This window comes from Dromaius novaehollandiae, chromosome 5, assembly GCF_036370855.1.
Source record: "Dromaius novaehollandiae isolate bDroNov1 chromosome 5, bDroNov1.hap1, whole genome shotgun sequence".
Lineage (NCBI taxonomy): Eukaryota > Metazoa > Chordata > Aves > Casuariiformes > Dromaiidae > Dromaius > Dromaius novaehollandiae.
In genome coordinates this window covers 26,587,038-26,613,287 of record NC_088102.1, presented here as the reverse complement: position 1 = coordinate 26,613,287, position 26,250 = coordinate 26,587,038, and the positions used below count along the sequence as shown (strand labels likewise).

The following is a 26,250-nucleotide window of genomic DNA, read 5'->3' as shown; positions in this document are numbered from 1 at the left end:
ACCTTGAACTCTTTTCAGCCTTGGGTATGTTAGGGCAGCCAGACCATCAAAGTAAATGGCAGATATTCCATTGCCTTGGGTATCTGCTGATCCTAGCTCTCAGCACAACTGCTATTATCTTGGGAGGATCTGCAATAGAGAATCAGGAACAAATCCAACAAGCTTGATCTCCTATTTTTTCTCTCTCCCTCCACTTCTCAGCCTGGAGTCCATCTGTGTCTTTGTGCATCTTGGATACTGCAAACAGAAGATGACATACCTGTTTTATCTCTTTGCAGCTCTGCTATTCCCATACCTGTCCCTTTTCAATGATGTCTCTCAGAGAGTTTGCTTCAGTAAAGAGATTCAGTAGGGAGGCATAGAACCATTTCCCTCCCATCTCAGAGAGAAGCCTTTCCGCTGTACCAGAGATGAAAGGAGAATGGTAAACCATTTTGGACTTACAGTGGTTGCATATTGGGGTAATACAATTATATACCTGCTCATCAAGTGGGGATTAGTTTGTTTCTCTTTGTTTTTATGATATTTACTTCCCTGTGCTCGTCAGTGAGTTTCATCAAAAGTGCCTTTGCTTATTGTGTCAAAAGAAATTACCAGTACAAAGCCCCCAACAGTCTTTCAGCATCTACTTCAGGGGTAAGACTGGGTAATATAACCAAGGGGTTCTCTTACTCTGTCCTGTTCCATGATGTTTGCATCACCTCTAAGTTACAGAGTCTGTTGAAGTGGACAGAGAATCAGCATTGTTAGTCTTGAAAGGAGTAAGGTACACACCAGAGTCCTGGAGGTTAAGGTAATGGAAAGCTCATACAAGTGTTTTGTATCATATTCCAAGGTACTGTGCTCAGTTGGTGAACACACCACAACATACGAATTAAGGGAGGGGGTATGAGATCGCTTCCCCTCTGGAAGCAATTGACTTTTACTTGGCACATCAAGTATTAAGTTTGCTTTTATGTGGTTCATCTTCTTGGACCTTAAAACAGCCTCACGGCTGGTGTGAATGCTTCCTCCCAATGGACCATCAATGGGAGAGCTTGCTGTGACACTAGACAGACTGCTTAGTCTTGGATGCCAATGGGACATAATGAAGTTTCTGTCCTCAAGACTAGATATTCTCTTGAACAAGCATGGTCTGTTGGATATGACTTCATTCAGACATCTGGAAGGCTGCTGTACACATCTCTAATACTGGTTCCACAGTGTGGCAGGAGGTTTTGGTATCAAGATCTTTGTTCATTAGTAGGAATCTCAGTGCTGTGCCTCTCCCTCATACCGGAATAAGGATAGGCTCCTCATGCATGGACTTGAATGGCTGGCAGAATGGGATCATTTCTCTTCCTTATCTGTGATGTGGATCATCAGCTTGCAGATGCGGTTATAGAGCAGACCATATTTTCAGCCTGTATTCTTTCAAGCCTGTCCCTTTTATTAAGACAGCAGTTCCAGTCATCTTGGGATATTTGCTGGAAACTAAAGCAAACTGGTCTCTGACTGATCTTTGTTAAGGTTGATTAAACTGCCAAGAACTTTTTTGCTCAGTCAGTCCTACATTAGCTGCTCGTGAGCATCCTGGGCCCAGTGCTCGAACCTTTGATAGGTTATTTGCTGTATCTAAACCACTTTCTTTCTGGACACATTATTCCTACAGATCTGTCCGGATTTTCTCCCAAAAGCAACTCCTGAGTTTTACTTAAACCTGGGACTGACTTCCTTGTCTTCTTTCTAGAACCTTATATTTCTAGAGCTAAGACATCCTTGCCTATGCTAAGCATCAAGACAATCTTATTTTACCTCTGCAGAATCAGGTCTGTCAGACAGTCCTTGAGATTGGTTATACCAAGAGCAGAAAAATCAACATTCATAATTTTCTTCATGCAGAAACCGTTCAATTGGGAAAGAGATGGGTGAGGAAGAGTGTAAGGGGGAAGGTGAAAAGAGTGATTGTTCACTGTTTTGCCCACTAAGAGAAGGAGGATCATCAAATGAAAGAAGCAGATATCAGATTCAAAGTAAGAAAAAAGGGGTGATTTCTTTCACAGTAGGTAATTGACCTGAAGAACTCCTTGTCACAAGATGCTGTGGATGCAAAAAGTTTGTGGTTTCAAAAGGCAAGTGGACAAATTCATGAAAAAAGAAATCTATTAAGGGATATTAAATATTAAAACCAAAACCAAACAGGACATTTCTAAGACTCAGATTGCCAGGTGAGTATTCTGGGGAAGTATCACCATGCGTTTTCCTGTTCTGAGACTGTCAGGCATATGCTGTTGAACCCTGACAGAGACAAGAGTGGGCTAGATGGTCCTGTTGTCTGAGTTCTGGTGGAACATGCTATTGTCATGGAAAGCAGCTTTGCCTTGGCTGTTCTAGTAGGCTGTGCTGCAACTGTCAAAATGAGAAATCCATAGAGTCTGTGTTGTTAGGCTCTCTGGAAAAGTCCCTGTTGCTGACATCTGACAAGTTGTCACATGCAGCTTGTCTGCACCTTCAGCTGGACTGGCACTTTACACTGCAGAGGCATTCAGAATGATGAAGCTTTTATGAGCATAAACAACACAAAGATCCACATCCAGACAGCTGTGATTTTGGGGGAAAAGGGGTTACTGTTTGGAGGTCGTCCACAATGTGAATGTGCATAGATGGTTAGTCACTTAAATATGGAAAAGAGAATTACTTACCACTAACTGAAGCTCTCAAGTTATCCTGTTCCTACATATACTCACTTTCTGCCATCTTTGTCTTCACAAGTGATTGAGCACAGAGCACCTTCAGGGTGAATGTGCACATGCACAGTACATCTCAAAGCACTATAGTACCTGGTAAATATTTTCTTCCCACTTTAGAACCCTACTGTCCCTTTCCAAAGAATGTGATCAAGTTTCCCTACTGCCTTAGAGATGAGTAGTTAGGAAATGCAAGCTCATCCTCTCCAAAATTGCTGGATTCTGACTTTTTGAAACAGCCCTTGTGCCATTTTAACATAGAGGACAAACTCCACTGAACAAAAGGTGACAAATAAGGCACCAAGCCTGCTTAAGGAGTCTGCTCTGTCTGTTACCTTACCAAAAAAGGATTTTACTCGCCCTTATTGAAAAAGAGTTTTCACTGCTGTTTCCAATTTGAAGAAAAGAATCACTGATGACTGTGGAGACCCTGGTGTGAATTTTTTGCCAGTGGTATTCAGTGAATCATAGTGGTTCCCTAGGGAAAGAAGTATACTTAACCGGGCCTCTTCTCTAAAAGTCCACACCTACAGTGCACACAATGAGCTTGAAAAATCTCATATTCTTTGAAAAGGGGTGGCTTCTTTATCTGACAAATAATTGATTTTGCCTTAAAAAGAAAATCTTTCATGCAATTGCTAAGAAATCAGGGGGAGTTCAAAATGTGCCTTTTATTACTAAAATTTTCATAATTTGCTTGAGGCAGGTGGCAGAGGTGCTGTCATCTCTAAAAGGAATTTAAGCATTGTATTTGGCCTTTTGCCTACTGGCTTTCTGGGCTATGCTACAGACTCGCCCTGAATGCTAAGACAACCCCAAAATGTTAGTTTAATCTGGTGCTCCTGCAAGAGTATTTTAGAAACTCTCATTTCGCTATGCTTGTAACAATGGTAAAGTGTATTTTTCTTTCCGCAGGCAAAGAGGAGATAGCTTACACTATAGTTATGTTCAAAAATCATAAAATCTCCACAGGAAAAATATGTTGGTGTTATTGATCTAATCCACATGTCTTCAGTACTACCACGTCAAAAGTCAGGAAGGGATCTTTGGAAAATGCATTTACTACCAAATCCAAATGTTCGACTGTCATCACTTCCTCATTCCACTATAGAAAGAATGATCTTTTTGCTCAGATTGAGGGGAAAAATGATGCAGGACTTTTTTCCCACTGTTTCCAGTAATTAATATATAGGATTCACCTCATATTCTTCAAGTGTTTTTGCCTTATTTATGTGACCTTCTAAAAAGGACATACTGTAACAGATAAACACATCTGGGATGTATCATTCTTTCGGCGACTAGATGGCAGCTGTGAATCTACTGCGAGAGCAAATGAAGCTGTAGCCATCCCATTAGTGCTGCTAATTACATTATTTATGCTTCCAGTTGCATGATGCTTCTCCCATTCAAACTGGGGCTCTGTCTTCCCTCCTAAAAGTGTTTTCTCTCAACCATTTTTGTTTCCAGAAATTCAATGTGGAATACATTTTGTCTGTCGTATCAGCCGGAAAATTTTTTTCTTATCTGCAGATCTACAAAACTTGTGTCTCTGTATGTCTACTGAAAGTTCCTTTTGAAAAATATCTAAAAGTAAACATTAGTGACTCTTCCTGCCAAATTGTGGATCAGCAGGTTTTCTTAGGTCTTCTGAGTGTAGCCAAAATGGCTTGGCTGAGGGCAGGTAAAAATAAAAGATAGCTTAAAATGTGTTGTCAACATATTGAAAGTGCTACGAAGCCATGCTTCCCTGAGACACTATTGCCATCTCCTTTGTTGTTTTTGTTCCTCTTTGTTGTTTGTTCTATTAAATTGTTTCCAGCTCTTCAGATTACCATAACTCAGCACTCAGTATAGTAGTATCAAATGAGATCTTCAGATCCTAAAGTATGGAGATTTCTGTAGCAAGTGTCATTTGATGGGGAGGATGTCAAATTGTGTCACTTAAGGCAGCTTGCTATGAGCCAGACCTCTTCCAAAGAGTCAGAATGTCTGCTACTGCTTTCCATCACGAGTGGAATTTCTTACAAATCTTTGGGAACAGTGGAGCTCTCCTGAGCATCTAGTCCACCTGCAAGAAGGTTTCAGCGCTTCGAAGGACCACGGATTCTCGTCTCAAGAAAGGCCCAGAACATGGTTACCAAGACATTCCCTAGTCATTACACTATGTGTACTGCACATGTCCTGTAAAATTTGTGCTTGGCTGCACAGCATATCTTTACTTTGTTTGCTTCCCAAGGGGATACCAGGTGAAAAAAAAAAATCCTTCTTGCAGAATGTCAGCACATCTCTAGTTTGATGAGACTCAGGTGGCTTTTCTCATCAAATGATGTACATGCACTGATCCTGATATATTATTGTAATGCTTTATGCTATTTTTGGTATGTAATTAAGGAATATCTGTGCACAGCTAGTGGGAAGTGTCTGTGTGTTGACAAATCAGAAAAGGAAGTAATTCACCTTCACTTTCTGCAGCATGCATAACCCCTGCATGTAACTCTTTCTTGCATCAGTCTTTGTGGACAGCAGTGAGGTATCATCTTGCCTGGCCAGCTAATTAGAATGAGAGATGAAGAGTACTACCCTGCATGAAGACCAGTATCCCCCCAAAAGGGGGAGAAATTAATCCCTGTCTTCAGAAGGTACTGCTTGAAAGATTGGTATTCCTCAATGTAACTCAACAGTGCCAGCATATACTGCAGGGGACAGAACTGCTGCCTGAAAGCTGTTCAAGATGTCTGCAGGATGTGGGAAACCAATAATACATGTTTTGTTTTGTTTTTTACCCACAGACCACAGCTGTAAAGAGCCTCTATTTTCTACAAGATAATAAAGGTCTATATCCCTAAGGTATTTTCCATATTTTCCATGAAATCATAGCCCAGTACTGGAAAAGGCCCAGCTGCTTGATTGAATGCTTTCAGACCATCTATACCATCTTCCCTATGCAACTTAGCCCTAGATAAAAATTTTCTAAAAGCAGCTGAGTAACTGAGGTCTGTAATCTTTGAAATTGGTCTTTCCTGGAAACACACAGTGACATCCAAAATACCGTATCATTTTTTTTCCTTAAGCTATGGGCATAAATGGCATTTCAAAAGTAGTACTGTCATTTTGAGAAGTAAGAGAATGACCACCGTTAAATGGTAATTTTAATTTGTCATCTCTCTCCTTAATGCTGTATCTAGGTTAATCTCTAAGACAATCTCAGTTCTCCCACTGAGGAAAACTGTCTCACCTCTTCTGTGTCAACCTGTTGCATGATAAAGAATCTTGCATTTGTAAAGGGCACTTGGAGCCTCTCATCAAGAGAGGACAAAAGACTCTGAGCTTATTTGCTTCCTTCTGTCACTTCTGGAGCCATATCAAAAATGAACCAGGACTTAAGTGACTTCCCTGGGAAAATAGGATGGAGGTGAAAGAAAATATTTGTAAAGCAGGGACCTAAAAGCCCAGGTGTTCTTATTATTAACATCATAGTGTGCATGTTAGCTATTAATTTCATACAGCTTTTGACCAATCTAGTCTAGTAATTTTGAATATTAAAAAAATAGATGTTATTTTTAAAGAATTAGAAGGCATGTCTTCCCTTTGCAGTCTATCCAAATTGCTGCTGTTATTCTAAACCACAATTGATGTAGGTTATGGGCTGTCCATACAAGCAGCTATTATTCTGCACAGCTGCAGATCACTGTAGTTCTGCAAGGGTGTGGCTATTGCACTGTTGGCTCCACATGTGTTGAAAACTGTATTTTCTTGATTGATCTTGTTGCCTTTCAATCGTATATTAAGAGAAGCCAACCCATTATTGTGGATTTGATGTTTCACTTGCTAAGAACAGAGTTTTAGCGGGTGAGGAGCCCACTAAAGTATTTAGTGTCGCTAGAAGTGCTTTAGTGAGTAAGGAGCCTTTTATGTGTAATGGAACTGGCCTTAGAGCTGCATGCTGCTCATCCTGTGGTACTGAATCTTCTCTTCATTGGACTCTGGACCATCTTGAAGACATCTACTTCATAAGATATTTTTGGCACTGGTTCCTCTTCTGCCATGGGATGGCCTTAGTGATTTTGTTTACGAAGTAATCTGAGCCTGGAGACCTCTTGTATTTCTGCCCTGATGAGAACACCTTAGTCATAAGTAAGAAAAGCTTCTTAGTAGAAAAGGATCTGTGAACTGAGAGAATGGAAATTTGGTAACTGCAACACAAAGAGACAGGAGACATTGTAAGACAGAGCAGAACAGAGCATGATGTTGCCAGAAGACTGGAGAGGTGTGTTTGACTTTTGTATCTTTTATTACTTTTGGATGTGGTTCATCTTGTTTATTGCATGTCTGTTGATTATGGAAAGGTGAAGCACAAAGCAGCATATCCCAGTTCACACACCAGTAATGGGGATGTGTTACTGGTTTTTTGCAAGTGCAGTGAGATAGCTAGAGGCCATCCAAACCAAAGAACAGAGGAAGAAGGCTCATTTAGTCTGGAATGATTGTACTCTTTGCTGAAGTATCAATGTACTTTCCTGTAGTTACTGAAGCAGTGTTCTCTGCAGAGCTGTGCAGTGCACTGCAGTCTGAAAAACAAGGTGCTCAAGTTCAGATATAGGCCTCTTGCATGCAATAATAGAGCATGCCAGAGAGAAACAGGGACTATATAGATGGTCATGCATGGGATCTCTCCTATGGAAGGGCAGAACTTTTTTTTTTTTTCTCTTCCTAACCATGTATCTTTGTTAAAGAGAGAGAAAGTGGGCTGGGACTGTTTGCATCAGCTTTTGTTTGTTCCTGGGAACAACAAAAGGGAACTGTTGGGAATTGTATTCAGTGTTGGCAGTGAAGATTCCACTTTTTCTTTCCTATTGTCTTCCTCAATTTGCCACCTAGTAACAGAGCATATAGAAAACTGCTCTCTACTTCTGGTCCTTCCCACAGCCCGTGTCCTGAAACGTGTTGGTAAGCCTAGGCTCAGGAGTGTATTGAATCTGTTATTAACCCCATATAGGCAGTTTATCTGGTTGCTGAATTACAGCTAAGCAGCCCTAGAAAAGCAATTTTAGCATTAAGAAAATGAATGCACATCCTGTCTCATGAATCTAATTCTCAGATGTGGCTAGGGAACCTGAGGTCTGGAGAGAGAAAGAAATTAACTCAAGTCTGTTTGACTTCAAGGATTATTGTAGCCATGAGGTTACCTGTGTCATTCTTACTGATTGGATACCCTGAGAATCAGCTCCCCTGATTTCTCCATTCTCATACTGTCTCCTCTCCAAGCACCCTTTAGACAGCTGGCTTGGTGCCTCTGCCGCCCCTCCCTGCCACCTAGGAACAGCAGTGAACAAGGGCTAGTGAAGCAGACCCATCTCAGAGGGGCTAGCCAGGGTTAATCTGTGGACGGTTCTGACATGCTCTAAGTGCCACGTATGATTATGAAGCTAGTGTTCTAGCTCAGCCCTTTGCAGCTCCCCCTCCTTGTTTTTTGTTTCTTTTTTTTCCCCCCTTAATAGCAAGGAAGCCTTTCAATTGGATGGGCAGCAGAGCCAACACAGGGCTCATGAGGAACAATGACCAAAGACCAGACTCCAGCTTGTAAACCAAAACCTCCCCAGTGGCTGCTGCTAAAAGGAGATTAGAAAGGCTTCCTATGCCAACTGGCATCTGGATTTCCCCCCCACGCCCCCTCAGAATGCATCCACTAGGAATTTCTAGTCTGTCTGTCAGTGTGATAGTATAATCACAATGCATGCATTCACCCACTCCCTCCTTGGGACAGGCAGGGGGAAAGCAGCAGCATGGGGAGCTGCTAGTGCTGCAGGACTGAGCTGAGTTGCACGTTTCATAGAAACACCGATGACAAGTCAGGAAGCCCCAGAGAGAAGAAAGGGATAAAGCTAAGCAGTGGGGAGGAACTGTTTATCAGAGCATGTGTGCCCCAGCCAAAATGTCACACAGGTTGGCAGGCTCCTTCCACTGACCCACCCTAGCCAGCTAGAGATTGGGGGGGGGGGGGCATTTACGGTTTATTAAAATGTTTGAGATTACATGTTGGGGCAGCATCATGGCGAGGTATATGGAAGCAGTCACTTCTGTGAAGAAAAGAGAAACTCAAGCTTGATGGAAGAGCTGCATTCTGAGACATCCATAGAGAGCCCTGGCCACAACCAAGTAAGCAGCTAAGTATCATTTTACACTCAGTTGTTGGGGACCAGGAATTGGGAGGGGACAGGGAGGAAATTCTGTGGGCTTTAGAACATGACTTTAAGTATTTGTGGTTTGGGGAGTCAAAGGAGTGAGGAATGCAGCCTCTGAGTCCTGTGTGGCATCCAAGCACCAGAGATTTTACCTTTGGGAGTATCTACAGTTGAAAAAACCAAACATTTTTCAAAGAGTATATTGATTACTTGCCAGGGTCACATTCATGAGCCTTTTATGAGCATCTGCAATGTTCATGGTAAATCTGGGGGTTGCAACACACCTGTGCGTGCAGGTTTGTACTGGCAGCCATGTATATATTCAAGTGGACATTACTAAGCTGTGGCAACTGCAGTGCCCTGGTTATTTAAACTGTATTGTTGGAAGTGTTTCACATTTGAGGGGAGGTTTATGTGACTCTATCAAAAAGCAGATACCAGAAGTGATGTGCCTGTCTGAGGGATTGGGGAAGAACAAGACACGTGTGCTCCAGGCACTGTTTGAGGGTACCAAGGAATTTCCATTCTGTGGCTCTCTGGCTGACCTAAATTCTGTCTGTTCCTTTGAAGCAATGTTTTGGAAAGGGGGAAGGTTTCAGAGTGATCCAAGGATGTTGCAGCAGCAGTACTTGAAAAATGGCAAGCCACCTAACCCTTCAACAAATAACTTCCTTGTGAAAAAAGAGCATCTCCCCCCCAAAAATATTTATTTTTTACAATGTTTTTGAGATTAATATTTTTGAAGTCTTGTCAGGTGAGGCCTGGGCCATGTTCAGGTCATTGTGCAGAATAGGTGCAGAACTCCCCAAAGCACCTCACAAACCACAACAAAGGGTCCTCAGGGTGTATCATCTCAAGAGTGAATGGGCCCAAGATTCAGGTACCCACAGGTATTGCTCCTGCCCTGACCCAGAAATCGTCTCTCAGAAACTTCACGAAGGGAAAAACGCTGAATGAAGGAGACATTAGTCCTTCTGCAAATGGGCTCAGCACCCTTTTTCCTCATATTTGCCCACCCTCACCAGGTTGGCTGGGAACCTTGCATTTTGCATTTAGAAAATGGTAGCCAGGATCTGCCAAATAGACTGCAGGTTTGGCAGAAACACTGTTTTAGTTGAAAGACTCCTGGATCACAGCTCTGAGGAAGAAAAGTCTGAGTGCATCTCTGAGCAGCTTCCCTTCTTGGTGCATTTTCTTTTTCTAAAGAAAATTTCAGGATTTCCTCCTGAAGAGAAAACCTTAATTCTTCAGGCCAGTGGGGAGGGCTGAGGACCCAAGATACCTAAAGCCAGAACAGGAAACATCACCCAGTTTCCCTTCCCCCTTTCAACTGCTCTTTTTCATTCTCTCACTTTCCCAGTTCAGCTACCTCAACATTCAAACACACAGCAGTTCCTCCACTCTCTGTCCCTCTCTTCCATACCAACTGTCCGGCCATTTTGGAGAGTGTGGCCTTTGTGTCACCAAAATAACTCCCGGAGGGAAGGTGACACCACCAACAAGACCAAGAAACGTTCCAGAAGAGATTCCCCAAGGGCTGCCAGACCACGAGCCACAAAGTTTGGTGCTCAGGCCTCAGCATGCGCAGTCTCTGGCCCCCTAGTTCCTTTTACGTTAGCTTCGGAGCAGGAGAGTGGGCACTGACACTTTCTCTCTTGGCTTTGGGTGGCCCAGCGTGCCTTTCAACTACACTTGCAGGATTTCACCACCATGTTGGAGAGCTGCTCCACTTTGGGGGTCCTCCCGACATAGTACAAAATAGTGAGTGGCTCCAGGTCCTGGGGGACACAGCAGGGTGAAGCAGATGCCTCAGGGTTCAGCGTGTTGTACAAGCCCAGCACCTGGGGAAACAAAGTAAATGTGCCAGTCAAGAATCCATTTAAGTGGGTTGAGCACAGAAGGGGATTGCAATGCCAACAGATCTCTAGGTGTTTGGACTAATGCTCGTTAGAGGGCGTTTCCCTGATAGTTGCCTGTCACTTCCTGATCATGGCCTGCTCCTAAAGGGTCTCTCCTGCCCAGACCTGACTTCTTTTTTTTTTTTTTATTGAAGCGGCCCTGCTCTGTGGCTAATGCCTGGTGTAAGGGGTTGAAGGAGTGCAAGTAGTTGACTCCTTCGACTTTGATTTGGTATGGCAGATAGTATCACAATTTTTGCTTTTAACAAAGCTGCATGTAACCAGCCTTGGGCCATTTTGTTTTGAGTTCAATTAAAGAAACTAAAAAAAAAAATGAAAATCAGTGCAGCTTATTTCAACCAGCATCTCTAGATAGCATTGGATGGATGCCAGCCCTCCCGAGTATCCACAGTTCCCTCCCAGCTTTGAAGTCTCTGATGCTTTCTCTCTCCACTCCATCCTCCAAGTCATTACACTATAATGCTGGAGCCAAGACAGTGTCCTGTGGGACCCCACTGGATTCCTCCTCCCTGCTAGTCCCAGCCCACAGATGATTGTACACTTGAGCCACGTAACGGTCATAGAACAGTTGCCATGTTTCTTGCCAGAGGTGGCTGCTTTTCAGTGGTAAGCAATTTCTTGAGTTGTGGGGCCAAAATATGATCTCACCTGCACTACTGTGGTCTCATTAGCGCCCATCTGGTTTAAATGAGAGGGTCTGGCACACTGTCTGTTAACTACCTTACAGTCTTTAGGGACGAGGGGTGCTAAGGAAACACCCCGGTCTATCATCCAGATCCCTGTGATTACAGTCTTCCTGGTGGAAGCTCTCTGGGATACTGAGTGAAGGCCTCAGCTGTACCATGGGGGAGTGCTTTATGCTCTAGGGCCACTGTACTCCACAGAGGCAGGGTAGGTTAAATGGCAATGGTGAGAAATCTGCTTTTCACCATGTTGTTCCTAGGTGGTGTTGGCCAGCCGCCAGTAACTGTAGTGTTATAAAGACTGCTCAAGTCATTCAGCTAACCTTACGGCTTGATTGGTAAGACGATTAGGAGACTAGATCATCTGTCACATGAGGAAAGGCTGAGAGAGCTGGCACTGCTTAGCTTGGGGAAGCAAAGACTGAGGGTGGACCTTATCAATGTGTATAAATATCTGAAGGGAGGGTATAGACAGGATGGGGGGGCCAAACTCTTTTCAGTGGTGCCCAGTGACAGGATGAGAGGAAACAGGCACAAACTAAAACACAGAAAGTTCTGTCTGAACATAAGGAAAAACTTTTTTATCTTGAGGGTGACTGAGCACTGGAAGAGGTAGCCAAGAGAGGTTGTGGAGTCTCCATCCTTGGAGATATTCAAAAACCGTCTGCACAGGCTCCTGGGCAACACGTTCTAGGTGACCCTGCTTGAGTAGGGGGGTTGGACTAGATGATCTTTAAAGGTCCCTTCCACACCCCATCGTTCTGTGGTCGTTTCTTTCAGTGAAGCCTGAAGCTAAGTTGCTAGTGAGCTGTTGCATTGTCTGGCTTGCTGCCTTTTGTTTTATGGACAAAAGCACAGCATTTTCCTCTGGCTTTTCTTGCTTTAATGATGGCCTGCCCTTTAGTCTGTTTTCTGCCCTTGGTGGGTCTCTTGCCCATGTCCATTCATGTGTATTGCTCTTTTCTTTTCCTTTGCTCTAGGCACTAGGCAGTGTCAGATGCTATTCTCCAAAGATTGCCCAGTGTACTCTTGTCAAACAGAGGTTATGCTTGAGTTACCTAGAAACATTTACTTTCAGCCAGTTTTACTCTTGAATCGCACTGCCTACTGGGCTCCTCCCCACCACAAGTCGGGTTGGATTCATACAGCTGGAAAGGATGCCTGTGCAGAAAGGAGAGCTTACTGCATGGCCATGTTCACTTCTGGACATGGACACAGATTTCCCCTTCAGTCCTGGGCTCTAGCTGTCCCTGTGGTAGGACAGCAGCAGTGTGCCATGGCACAAGTTCTACATGACGACCTGATACAGAGTGCAGAAAAATCCTCTGTCTAGTGAAAACTGCAGGAAATTTAGGCAGAATGTAATTATCAGAGTTCACTTTTGATGTGAACAATTCTGTTAACACCCTGACCACTACTAAGTAAGTACCCTAAAATCATCAGACCTGCTGTTTTTACATCTCATGCAAGAGACAGCATCCTCCTCCTCCTCAACATTTGGCTGAAACATGGATGCAGTATTGACTCCAAAGGAAGACCGGGGAAGACCCACCCACACTGTTGCCTGAATTTTCCTTGAAGGGCTTTTTGTAAAAAGACCTGCTATTTCTATTGCTGCACTGAAGGCAAGGGATGAGATCAGACTTAGGGACAAAGGGGAAGCCACAGCCACAAGCCCTAATAGGATAATGTGCTGGATGTACCGTGCTGTGAGTCGTGTCTGCACTGCGGAGGTACGGACAAGGGCCTGAGCAAAAGTTAGCAAAGTAGCCTTTAGGCTCATGGACCCATTTCCAGCCCAGGTCCTGTCGGAAGTCAATGTAAAGAGGACGCACGCAGCAGTTCTCCTCCAGGTTCCTGAAACACAATATTGACACAAAGTTAATGTAAAGAGGGGCGTTATACGTGAGTATATGTATACATACATATTATACGATGCAGCTTCCTGAGCAGGATTACTATCGCCAGCGCCCACTGTGACACCGTGCTTCATTTTTGCTGGATGTAAAGGAACAACAGGGCCGGGAAGAGTACCAGGCATGTCTGCAGTGTGGCACTGTGCAGCTCCAACCACTAGGCGGCTCTGCCACTAGCACAGCGAGAGGCCCCTAGGAAGGTGGGTGCCCCATAGCAGGGATGGGGCACTGCAGGTCCCAGATACTCATCATACACTTGGGGCTGGCAAAAGGCTGCAGTAGGTCCTTGCCCGTTTTGTGTTCTGGGAGCCTGCTCAGGAGTCCCCCTCTCACCAGCGGCTCACCCAGAAGCACAGAGTGACTCTGCTGACCTGGCCAGTGTCTCCTTCTTGGACGCCATGAGGAACAGCTTGCTGAGCTGTGCTCTTTGGATGGCCCCTGGGGCACGACAGTGACCCCCCCAGCTCCCTTGGAGGGCTCCAACTTTCCCAGTGACCTGGAGCCTTGCCAGGTTTGCCCACCTGAGGCATGGGACCCAGTGACTCCAGGCAGGATTCTGGCTTACCGGAAACAGTAGTTGGTATCCAGGGCTCGTTTCTTTCTCTGGCCTCCCAACGATGGACCCTCCAGCCGATGCGGGGGTAACATCATCAAAATGAGGTGGGGATTATGCAGGTCTTTCTGCTTCTTCAGGCGCCCCAAGTCCCCACGGCCATAGTCATCCTCACTGTCAATGCCTTCAGAGACAAGCAAGGTCCATAAAGAAGACGTTAATGTAGAAATGGAGGATGCAAGGAGACTCTTTAGTGCATTTAATGCTCTCATGCCTCCTCTTGAACCAGGGTCACCATGCCACTTACTCTGGGACTTCTTCCCTCACAGGGACCCTTTTTACTCCTAATGAATTTGACTGCTGCAAGCCTGAAACAGACGCTTGTGGGCCACCTGTTTTACCATTTGCAAACTGCTGGTGGGGCCATTAATCCATCCCACTCACTCCTGGCTTCAGTCCCAGGACAGGCAGGAAGATGAATGGTTTAAAGAAGATGTCAGATCATTGGCACTCTGCAAAACAGCCTCAGAAATGGAGTCTGTGGGGGCCAGTGGCTGCAGCCCAGGGCTGCAAGCCAGGAGGTTCCTAGTTCTTAGGCCAGCCAAGCCACTGACTCTCTGGGCCACCTCACACAGGATGCCTGACTTCCTTGTGTTTCAGTCGCCCTAACTGGAAAGCAGAACCTCTGTGGAAATCTGAGAAGGCATCAAGCTGAACTTCCAGAGAGACATTAAAATACAAAATTATTCATTTCTGCAGACACACATGCAAACCCACCCAGCCTGAACTTCCTTCCTCCCCTTTCTAACTTATATAAAAAATAGATATTCCCATATAATCAACATGCAAACCCAGATATGTATGCCTTAAGATAAATGTTGTGCAAGGTAAAACACTCAAATACACAAAGCAAGACTTCAGTTTGTTTTCCTTTAGACACTCTCAGCTTTCTGTTCCCCCAGAGCCTCCCCTACCCCAGCTCTTTATCACCTTTGAATTTGATCTCCAACACCTCGTGCAAATTCTCCACGATGTCCCCATTGGGCTGAAAAGTATGGCAAGGACAGTGTATGCTAATTTCCAGGCCTAGGTTGGACTCTGCAAAGAAGGAGAGGACTCTTTGAGAAACAATCATCTTCCTCAACTGGGACTGTTCCTGTAGCAGGGAAGTTCCACAGAGGCCAAGTACTGCCATAACTCCTAGTTTGTGGGTTGATCACAAAGTCATGGATGCCACGAGAGCTGGGGAACAGAAGCTGACTTGGAAAGGAGAACAGGAACCAGAATCTTGTGGCTTCATTTGTGCCAAAAGCCTTGCTCTTGCTAAAGGGAGCTTTTTGCTCAAGTGAGAAGGGTGCTTCTGATTAAATTTTCTAGGCTATTCAGCATCCAAAAGCATTTGTGAACTTCAAGGAGCTCCACTGGAAAACAGGTATTTTGAAAAGCTGGCTTGCAGTGTCTGTGTTAAGTCAGTATTGCCATCCTCGGTACCTGTCTACTATCTGGCTTCTGCTTAGTGTCTGAAGGAGAGATCTGAAAATGAGCAAGTTGGATATGGATAAATATTTCATTGGAAGCATTTTTCTCAGCAGCTGCAGCCTCCTGTTTTGTTGAGCTCCTAGCGGTCTAAGTAACAGACTTTCCAGAGGCACGTCTATTTTCATAATAACTTCCTGGACCAGTCATGCTGTGTGGGCCTGACTCGGGAAACACAAGACTCTTATGAAAGCTCCTTTTCTATGTTGTGTCATGAATTAAAACATCTGGCTCCCTGGGGCATTGACAAGGTGCCTGGCACCTTCTTTCCTAAGCACTGCATGCTCTGTGATGTCTGTCAACCGGTGTGCCTGCCCAGAGCAGTCAATTCCAGCCACCACTGAACTCCAGCCACCAAGACAAAACTTAGATTGCTTCAGAAAAGAAGTCTACAAACTCACAGCTCATCCTTCCAGAGACCAGCTGCTTGCCAGTGCCTACATTCCAGTTTTCAGTGGCACCTAGCTTCCATCTGTGAGGCCAGTCCAGCTGTGAGTCATGGTGCCTATGCTCCAGCTGTGAATGGGGTCAGTGTTCTTGCTGGAGGCTGCCCCATAACTTATCTGTTGGGCTGCCCAGTGGTGGCAGAGGTATGTTCTCTGCAGTACTGAAGCCTCCGTATGTCTAGGTGTGTCAGCCTCTGGTATTTCCTCACCTTTATACCTGCCAAGCTGCAAACAGCTAAAGAAGTCAAGATCCTTGCTGTGTTTTCCTACAAGATCTACTCTAGTTCACATGAGAATTCAACCACAGCAATCTTCATTTTGTGTGTGTCACAGATTGTAGATCAGACAGTTGGAGAGGTACCTTCTGGGCTTAAAATCAAAGAACTAAAAGAAGTGCCAGCATTTCTCAGTGAAAACAACTTCCTCCTCCAGAGGATGAATTCTTAGTTATGCTCAGCCCACAGAGCTACAGAGCAGGAACTCCAGGACCGAGTTAGGAGCTAGGAAGCTAGCAAACAGCCTGCACTGAGATAGCTCTCTAGAGGAAGGCTTGTTCTCAGACTGAAAGAAGTTGCCCTCCATGCGAGCCCTGCTCCTGCAGGGCAATTCTCCTGTGTACGTTAATCCACAATAGTATGGGTGCCTTGACACCCAGCCCAGCCCAGACCCCTACCTCTGTGCAGGAGCCACTCACGCACAGTCTCGGTGACATCAAAGGACAGCCACTCAGGGGAGCCCCGTGTCTGCACGTTCCTGCCACTGAGGTAGCGCTGCTTTGCTATGTGCTCATCCGGCCGAAGAATCTGAATTGGAAGGAGGGGTAGAGAGAATCAGCCTGTGCAGCACAGAAGGAAGGGATAACCTTGTCTCTTTTTTCTTTCAACCTTGTTACAAACTAATTCGGGAGGTGGGTCCCAGCAAGGGAGGCACCAGGAATATCCTGGCCAGGTGAGAGGGACATGCTTCACAACCAGCCTGAACCTCAGAGATCTACTTAGCACCTCTCCCTGTGTCCTGGGCAGCCCACTTCTCCCAGTTCATACTTGTTTCAGGGCGCATCTCTACAGGCAGCAGTACACACTGCAGCAGATCTAGTGGGTAGTTTTGTTTCTGTATACACCTGTGGGAAGTGGGTCTGGATTTCAGGATAGAACCAGCAGTGGGCAAGAGAGGGTCATGCCGGGGGTCCCTTGCTCAGCAAGTCTGTTAATGGCTTTTTCAGGTATCTTCCGTGCTTCAGCTTCTATCAAAACATACCAGGACTGATCAGGTTTGGAGACCTCACCCCTTGGTCTGACATTCCTTCCCTCTTCCAGACAATAGGTCACAGCCTGTGCAAGGTCCTCCTTGCTGCAGGACTCCAGAGTCATGCCACAGAGCACTGTGGAGACGCTCTGGATTGCCTGCCTGTTGGCTGTGTCAGCTGGTGGAGAATTGCTCTGACCTTTGGAGAGGAATTCCAGGTAGTTCTGAAGAGCTAGCAGCCATGGGGCAATTTTAGCCGCATTCTTACTGCAAAATGGGCAGATGCCAACCTGTGGGAATGTGCAGCCTGGATGCTAAACTGTACCATTAGCTAGGTGGTCCAGCCCTGCCTGAGATCAACTCCAAAGCAGGATCAGACCTTATTCTGTCAGGAGAGTCTGACGGTTCAAACCAACTCCAGATAAGCACCCATATTAACTGTGCCATGAATCATGCCCCAAAGAAGCTGCTGATGAATGGAACATTGAGAGCAAGCGTTTCTTTTCCAGTGAGTCTGTGATAAGACAGAGAGCTCCACCCATTGGATTAGCAACAACTGTGCTGACAGTCGAAGAAGCAAAACTGCCAAGGGGCCTAGGCATGCAGATGTGACAGAGGGGTCACTGCTTCTCCACTGGCCAGGAGTTCCTCTTCCAAACCCTTCTCGGTGCAGCGAAGAGCTGGGGTAGGCACCATGCCAGGGTGCCCACAGCAGATGGGCAATGTGAGTGGGGAAAGTGTAACGGGAAGAAGGAAAGGTGAATGAATTGCTTTGTATGCTGGAAGAAGCCCAAGGCAAAAAAATGGGATTTCTTCTCTCTGTCTTCTGTTGCCTTGCACACATCAGTTGAGGCAACCATTAAGGAGCCAAGCTGTTCTTGGCCCAGGCACTGGGGGGAGGCAAGAAGGACACTCACCTGGAAGAGCTCAATGCGCTGCTCGCTGCGTTTGGAGCTCGGGTTGGGCACACGCAGCACCCGAAACTCGGCCCGGAACAGGTTGGTGCTATTCTTCTCTGCTGAGGACACGTTAAAGCGGAACACATTGGAGGTGACACCTTTTGGGCAAATGCCCAACTCATCTACGAGAAAGAAAAAGGAAAAGATTGAGAACCATAAGCCAGAGGTGGGGAATCAAGGATAAACATATTGGTAGACAAACAGGCTTCCAATTGAGGCCTGCCATTCATCCTGCCATCTCTGAAGTATGGCTGTCTGGCTAAAAATAACAACATAGGATGAACTCTCTCGAATTTACTCTACACTGGAATGTCTTCCAAATCTTCCCGCTACTGCCACCATTATTTCAATGGTGCAAGCCAGAGACTCAGTGGAGAACAACCACAGTATTTTTAACTCTATGTCTTCTAACTCTGTTCATCAAATGCTGCTAAAGCACATGAGTCTCTGCATCTAAAGTGATGACCCTAGCCAGGAGGATGGGGCAACCTCTTCTGCAGTTAGTACAGCCCATTCCCAGTAACGACAATGGAGTGACTCTGCTTACGCTGGAGATGTGAAGCCATATAGGATCTGATCTCATTACCTTTGAATCTTAGTTTGACAAACTTTGACATTGTATCCTGGCATGAAAGCCAGCCAAGTGGCCATAAAGCATGAGGTAAGGAAGATTTCTTGGGTATGGGAGACATATTTAGTGTGTCCTGAAAGAACTGGGTTTTAAGACCAGTTTTCATTCATGACCTCTAAGAGGAAATCATAGATGGTACTAGATATAGTGTACTTCAAGGACAGATTAATAGTGCTGAGAGGCCTGCAGAAATCAGACACATAGGCAGGAAATAACACAGCAAGTCTCAGCCTGGAAGTCTGCCGGTTGAGCAGAACAACCCAATCCACAGATGCCCAGAAGGACAGCAGGTAAAAGATGCGAGGTCCAAAACAGAGTCCACTCTGTCTTTGCCCACAAAACAATGTGTTCTGCTGGAAAAAAAAACAAAACAAAAAACCAGTCTCCCTTCACGGGACTATTCTGGTTCCATGGAAAAGGCTCTGTCAGCCCTGTTACTCCCCTGCTATTGACCATTGTTAGTCTGCAAGGCTCTAGCATCATTAAGACTTCCTGCAGATAACACTCAGCAGCTCCTGCTCCATGGCCACATGCAGGTTTCCTTTCAGGCATACAGAGCCTCTCATATGACCTCTGGCTATTGCCCAGATGAACACAGGGCTGTCTGTCATGCCAGCTGATGTTATATTTATGTTGTTCTTAATCCCCTCCCCCCTGCAAAACCAAAAAACTATCACCCCTTCCCAGCCACTGTTCCAGTCTGTGACAAATAGGCTGGAAGCCCTGGCAACCTTCAAGTTACATTCCTGTACTTGGCCCCCTCTCTTCACAGCACCATTATCTCCCAAGGAAAACAGGTTCTAAGGATAGCCATGTATGGGACAGCCCCTGAAAGCAGACGCTAACTTCCCACACCAGCTTCTGCTCTGAGCAACACTGATGCACTTTCAGAGTCATCTCCATGAAGATGAAGACCTTCCTGCACCCCCAATTCAGCAAGTTTACAAAGATGTGTTCTTAGGGTGCTGCAATTTTACCAACTAAGCTAACGACCAGATGCTCGCGTTGAGATTTAACTGGAGGCTTTTTGCTGTTTGTAATATTGATCGGAACAGTTTTCCCACACAGGAAAGTCTCTGGCTACTATTCCAGAGATGGATGTTTGGTAGCCCCAAGAGACCAGACGCTATAACAGCCACAAGCAGGTATGCTCAGCCCAACAGCCTGCAGCTCAATGAGCACACCAACACACACAAGGACACCCACTGTGGGGACTCCACCACTGTGAGCAGTTTTAGGTTTTGTGCCACAGAACAGCACAGCAGAAAGCCCAAGCTCTGATCTTTTTAAATGCCCAAAGGCTGAAGCCTAACTCTGATAACTGTTCTGTGTCCTAAACCTAGCTGAATACTGTATTCTAATACCCCCCTCCCGCTTAAGCTGTTTTGTAATCCTAGCCCTATTAATAGTGTTGTTAACAGCCTGCCCTTCCATTTCAGAGCAGACTGCCTGTCCACGAGGGATGTCCCAGTAAGAACATTTGAAATGCTTTTCTGGGTCAGAGCAGTGGTCCATCTAGCCCAGTATCTGTTTCTAACAATGGCACCTGGACATGTTGTTCAGGGATTGCTAGACAGACCTGGTCATACATTACAGGGCAGATGAGAGGCAAAAATCATTTATTGTGTGTCAGCTCCTCAAGATTCTTGGCTAAGAAGTGTGACAGCGATGCTGGTAAGAGATGACTGTCTCTAGGGCACTAGAGGGTCCCTGCTGTCACCACATTGCCCTCTACCTACTTATTTCAGCAGCAAGGTTCAGGTGTCTTCGGAGACTTTCCTAGTGGAGATAAGAGCTGTCTTCCCTTCCCTGGGAAGAAGTTTCACATTCCCTTCCTACCCTAGGAACAAGCCAGCTGTGATGGGGAGATGGAGCAGAGTTCTGTGTCCCGTTCTGAACACAGTGAGGTTGAAGTCTGGTTCTGCTTCTTGTGGCAGGGAGTCCAGAGCACAGGTCTCACTCCCAGAAAAGAGCTGCCCCTTCATGGGCGAGCCTCTAGCTGATTGTTTTGGGGCAAAGTACTTCTTGCAAGAGGTCACAAGCACAGGAGGTGAGGTGATTTGTCAGGGAACTTAGTCTAGTCCCAGTCTGGGGGGCATTAACCACACTGGAATCTGGACATGGCCAGATACTGGTACTGAACAAAGCCTGGAAGCAATATTCCTACAAGCTCTTCTAGTCCACAGTGCTCAGTGGATGCTACCAAGCCTGGACACAAGGAATCTGTGATACCTTGTGCACACTTGTCAGCCTGTGTCTGGCAGGACAGATGTATCCTGTCGTTAGCACTTCTAACTATGAGGATCCTACTAATACTCTGGAGCTCAGACAGCCTCAGTGCTGTCGACAGACTGATGAGACCAGTAGCCTTTTGAAGTGGATCATATGATGCAGGGAGCCTGGTCTTCTAGGAACTTCCCTCTTCCTACCACTGCTTTCAGTGAAGTGCAGGTTCTCTATGCGCTGCTGATCTGCACAGGTGGATCCTGTGCAGGTACTGTTTCTGGCAAGCCCCAAGAAAGCTGATGGCTGTGCGGTTAGAGTTTGATGTTAAGGAAGGGCAAGCTGGCTGTGGGCAGCTACCGCCTCACTCCATATTGTACTGCTGGTCAGGGTGCTTCATGCAAAAGCTGCATAACAAGGGAGAGAGTGTTCTTCCTTCTGGAACTCTGCAGGTGGTAGGTTTGGAGGGAAGGGATGTTTGGCCCCAGAGCCACATGGCTTTAACTGCCTCATCTCTCAGACTGGCTTGGAAAATGGCATCTGTTTTTCTTCAGGAAGGTAAGAAAAGTAATTTGCAGGACCGTCGCAGATACTCTCTGAGCTTGCATCTAGCCAACAGTCAGTGCTAAGGGGGTCTGAACCCTCATGAGTTTCAGGTCTCTGAAGCGAAAAGTTGGTCAAGATGGAGTTATTCTCTCAAAGAAAGATCCTTATAATTCAGACAATGACTACCAACCCCTACCATAAGCCTGGGAAGCACAGCAGAAAGAGCCTTCCTTGAACCATCAAACAGCTCAAAGTGGGAATGGGGATCTGCTCCCGAAAATCCTTCCTTCCTAGAACGGTCGGGCTCTCCCCACTGCTATTTTTTGCTCCTCAGCTTTCCTCACTGTTGAGCCTTAAGTCTTGGAGAAGGATGAGTTCTCTAAGCCAAGGAGCTGTTTGACTAATGGTTTGGAGCTAGAACAGTTCTTTTGTGCATGTGTGTGTATGCACATTTCAGACTGCTCTGTATCATCCTCACAGCTCCCTCAATGGAGCAGCCCTCCCCTTCCCCCCAGGAGGAGACTGGCTCTGGCTCAGAGCACGCTCTGAGATCACCACCTGGCACAGTGACAGAGTCATGGGAAAGTTGAACATCAGCCACTTTTGAAGACACAGGGCCAAATTCAGTGATGGTGTAAGCAGTGAAACTCCCCAGGTTTCAAAAAGAGCATGCCTCTTTACACCACAGCCCGCGTGGAATGGGTCTCTCCCTGTGTGACCCAATTCCAAAGCTGTTTCTTTCTCTGGATAGTGGGATCTACACTGTTGGCTCCCAGGAATTCAATCCTAACACTACTTGGTCTTTTGAACCCCCTGCTCAGAGCCATGTCCTGGAGTCCTAGATGGAGATGGGAAAGGTTCATTCATTTCCATAGGAATGGAAAGGAGAGGTCAGTATGTATCTGGTGGACAGTGGCTGAGGCTGTGGGAGTTTCCTCTCAGCAATCTCCACACTTAACCTGCGGCACCCACTTCTACTACCCTAAGCTCTCTTGTCTTCTTTTACTTACACCACCAACTCACAGTCTCTCCCCCGTCTCCTTCCCGCTTTCTCAAGCACCACACACCTTCCTCTTACCTCTCTACCCAAATCCACTCCTCTGACTTCATCTCCTACTGCTGTGCTTTCCCAGTTTCCTGCACCAGAATACACTGGTTCATAGTGTGGCTGTGTTATTTTGTGCAGAGACTCGGTTTACCCATACATATTTAGAATTTCACAATTGACATTTTAGTAGGTCAAAAATGTTGAAATATGGGTAAGCTGCTAATACCCTGTGCACTTTCTGTTCCTCGAGTCTTGGTGTCTCCTGAGCTAAGAGCTAATCATATAACCATATGGAGTGCAGTCTGCTAGAGATTAAGTGAAATTTGCTGCATTACCACATTGTAGCTCTTTATTCCAGCTCATCATATGTCAAGATTAACATAAACCTGGCAGAGTAGCTGCATTCTGGCTGCCTGTACTGAGTCCCAGCTGCTCCCCAGGAACTGCTGGCGTTCAGTGTCCCCAAGACTGCACTACATCATGAGGGGACACCCTGGATGGTGATGTGACTGAATGCCCACCAACATCTTCTAGCAGGAAGGAGTCCTAAGCACTGACTGAAAGGGTTGCTTGTGCCTACATCTGCTCAGCATTTGCAGTGTGCTTGGGGTTCATGTCTGCTCAGTCTCTGTCTTTGCATCTGTATCTGCTCAGCTTCTGCACCTGAATCTGTTTAGTGTCTGCATCTGGGCCTGCTCATCATCTGCTCTGCACCTGCTCAACATCTGTCATGTTTCCTCAGTGCCTGTGTTGCCAGCGGGGGGAGGGAAGGGGTCTCCTTTGCATTGCTGTCTGCTTTGCACCTGCTCAGCATCCCTGTTATCTTCTGCTCACTGACTCCTCAGTAGTTGAGTAACATCCTTAACAGCATCTTCCATGCAGGAGTCTTTTTGGCAAATGCCTTTCCACCTTCTCTACAGCCAACGTGGTCTCTGCACAGCCTGAGCAGGTTGACTGCATCCTGGCAGCAGGCACCGGAGCTTCAGCAAGGAGGAGCCAGCTACCCGCTGCAGACTTGTCCTTTCATGTGAGACCTTTTCGTTCTCCTAGCCCCACGCATAGCATTCGCCCTCAGACTCAAACTGCCTCCTCTTCCCTTCTCACGTCTTCCCCTTTCTCCTCTTCCCTCCAGCCTCCTGCTCTGTCCTCCCTCCCCGCCTTCTCTGGGATGTCGGGGATCTAGACGCGGGCTCGGTGTGCTGCTCCCGGGCTGGAGCCGGGGCCGATGTCCTTCCAGCGCCCCGCCAACTCGTCCCTGCCCGCCGCCAGGGCTCGGCCTCCTCCACCTGCGGCGGGGCGGCTCTGAGCGAGCCCGCGCTGCCCGGTCACCGGGGCTTTCAGAGGTCGCCTCCACCTCCGCGGGGGCCCGGGACAGCGGCCGCGGCGCCCCCCGCCGCCGGCCCCGGGCTCGCCTCCGCACCCGAGCGCGCAGCCGTGCAGAGACGCGCCCCCGCGGAGGGGGCCCACGTCGCGGCGCCCGCCCCCGCGCCCCCGGCAGCGCCAGCGCCGCCCGCCGCCGGGCCGCCCCCGCCCGGGGGCCCCTCTGCCCGACCCCGGGACCCTGCCCGGCGCCGGCGAGCCGCCCCCCGCGCGTCCCGGGCAGCCCGGCCCGCGGCGCGGCATCCCGCGCCGGCCGCACCCGCCGCGCCCGGCCGCCCGGAACTCACTGTGCTCCGGGAGGCCCTGGATCATGTCAAATTTATGGATCTCCTTGGCATAGTATTCGGACTCGGTGTTGTCCTGAGAACAGCTCTCCTCCTTCTCCTCCTCCATCTCCTCCAGCAGCTCCCGGGTGCTGTTGTAGAGGGCCAGGATCTGGTAGGGCACATGGGCCGGCCCCACGGTCTCCGGGGGGCTGGTGAGGCGCAGCTTGCTCAAGATCTGCCCCCGAATGGCTTCCACCCTCTTCTTCTTGATGTGGTCAAGGTCCAAGGTGGTGCAGGAGGACAGCGAGAGGCTCACGGTGGCGAAGCTCAGCAGGCAGAGCAGCACCAGAGCCCTTTGCACGTACATCTTCATGTGCGAGGGGGCCGCGGCGGGGGCCCCCTGGAGAGACCCCCGGGGAGCGGCGAGCGGGCGCAGGAGACCGGGCGGCGCTTTCGCGGCAGCCTCCCGAGATCCCGCAGGCTGAGGCTTGGCAAGGCGGTGCATGAACTCACTGCGCCGAGCGCGATTCAGGACTTCCAGGAAGAGCTGGCAGCGCTCCGCCAGGAGAAGCGGCAGGCTCCGTGCCGCGCCGCGCCGGGCGCCTTCCCCATGCGCCTCCCCGCGTCCCGCGGAGCCGGGGCCGGGGGCGGCGCGCAGCCGGGAGCGCCCCGCCGCGCCGCCGCCGCCGGTGCCCGCGCCGCCGCGCCGCCGCCGCCGCACGTGTCAGCGGGCCGGGCCGCCCCGCCGCCGCGGGGGGAGCGCGGCGCCCGCCCCTCTCGCTGCACCATTCATGCCGCCGCAGCGCCCCGCGCCCTACATCGCCCCGCCGCCTCGCCCGCTGCCCGCCCGTCTCAGCGGGCGGCCGGTGCGCGGCCCCGCTCCGCTCCCCGCGGAGCCGGGCAGCAGCCCGCGCCCGGCCCGCCGCCCCCCGCCGGGCTGCCGGTGCCCCGAGAGCTCCGCTCGCCGGCGACCCCGGCCGCGCCGCGCCGCGCCGCGCCGCGCCGCGCCCCTTCCCTCCCGCACGCACTGCCTCGCTCCAGCCCCCGCCGCGGAAGTTTTATACCTCCCTCCCATGACGTCCCCGGGACGGGCCACGGGCGGGGCAGGAGCTCCAAGCCCGGCCTTCGCCTTCAGCACCGCGCCGGTGGCTGCCGCGGGCGCGGGGCCGGCGCGGCCCGCCCTCCGCCCTCCCCGCGCCGCCGCCGGGCCCCGGCGCCCCGGCGCCCCGGGGCGGGGGGCCCTCGGCCGCGGGCCGGGCTCGGGGCGGGCCGCCCGCGCCCCCCGCGCCCTCCGACGTGGCCCGGCACCGCGGCGGCGGCGGGTGGCGGGCGGCCCCTGCTGGCGGCGGCGGGCAGCGGCGGCGCCGGCCGAGCCCTTCGCGGTGGTCCGCGGGCGCCGGCGGGCGACGCGGGGTCGCTCCTCCCACTTCCAGCTGCGAGATCGCGCTAAGAGCGGCTAAAAATACTTTCCCGACGCGGTTTCTTCCCGAGGGCGGGCGGGGGGCTGCGGCGCGGCGGCGGGGCCGGGCCGCCGCGGGCGCGGGGAGGCGGCTGGCGGCCCCCGAGGTGCGGAGGAGCCCGGCGGTCCTGCGGCCACCGCGGCCCCCCGGGGCGGCTGGGCCGGGGAGGGGGCGACGCCGTGGCCGCGAGGGGCGCGGAGAGCCGGGCGGGGTGGCGGCTTGGCGCCTTCTTGCCCCCGCGGCAGCCGCTCGCAGAAACGGCCGCTTTTTCAAGGAGAAGAGGGCCCCGGCTGCCCCTCTGGGACGCCCGCTCGGGGCCGCGGGCGAGGGGCCTCTGGGTACCGCGGGAGCTGTGCCCGGGGGGGGCGGCTGGGCCTGGGACGGTGCCTGCTCCCGCGGGAGCAAGGCCTGGGGGTGTCACGCTGTGCGGGGCCGTGGGGCGCCCGCGGCGCTGCCCCCGGGACGGGTGCTGGGCGTTGGAGACTGTCGCAGCAGCGCCAGGGATGCGCTGCTGGAAGCGGCGGCCCCGGC

At 49.2% G+C, this 26,250-nt stretch overlaps 1 protein-coding gene across 1 annotated transcript; it reads right to left on the bottom strand.

The window, feature by feature from the left end:
* Window positions 1–9,598: 9,598 nt before the first annotated feature.
* TGFB3 (transforming growth factor beta 3) lies at window positions 9,599–25,437 on the bottom strand. The gene is made up of 7 exons (XM_064512280.1): window positions 24,281–25,437; window positions 18,124–18,287; window positions 16,635–16,764; window positions 14,970–15,077; window positions 13,992–14,163; window positions 13,214–13,367; window positions 9,599–10,749 (listed from the first exon to the last, which is right to left on the bottom strand). The coding sequence occupies exons 1-7, from the start codon at window positions 24,762–24,764 to the stop codon at window positions 10,591–10,593; spliced, it is 1,371 nt and encodes a 456-aa protein (XP_064368350.1). The 5' UTR covers window positions 24,765–25,437; the 3' UTR covers window positions 9,599–10,590.
* Window positions 25,438–26,250: the final 813 nt, after the last annotated feature.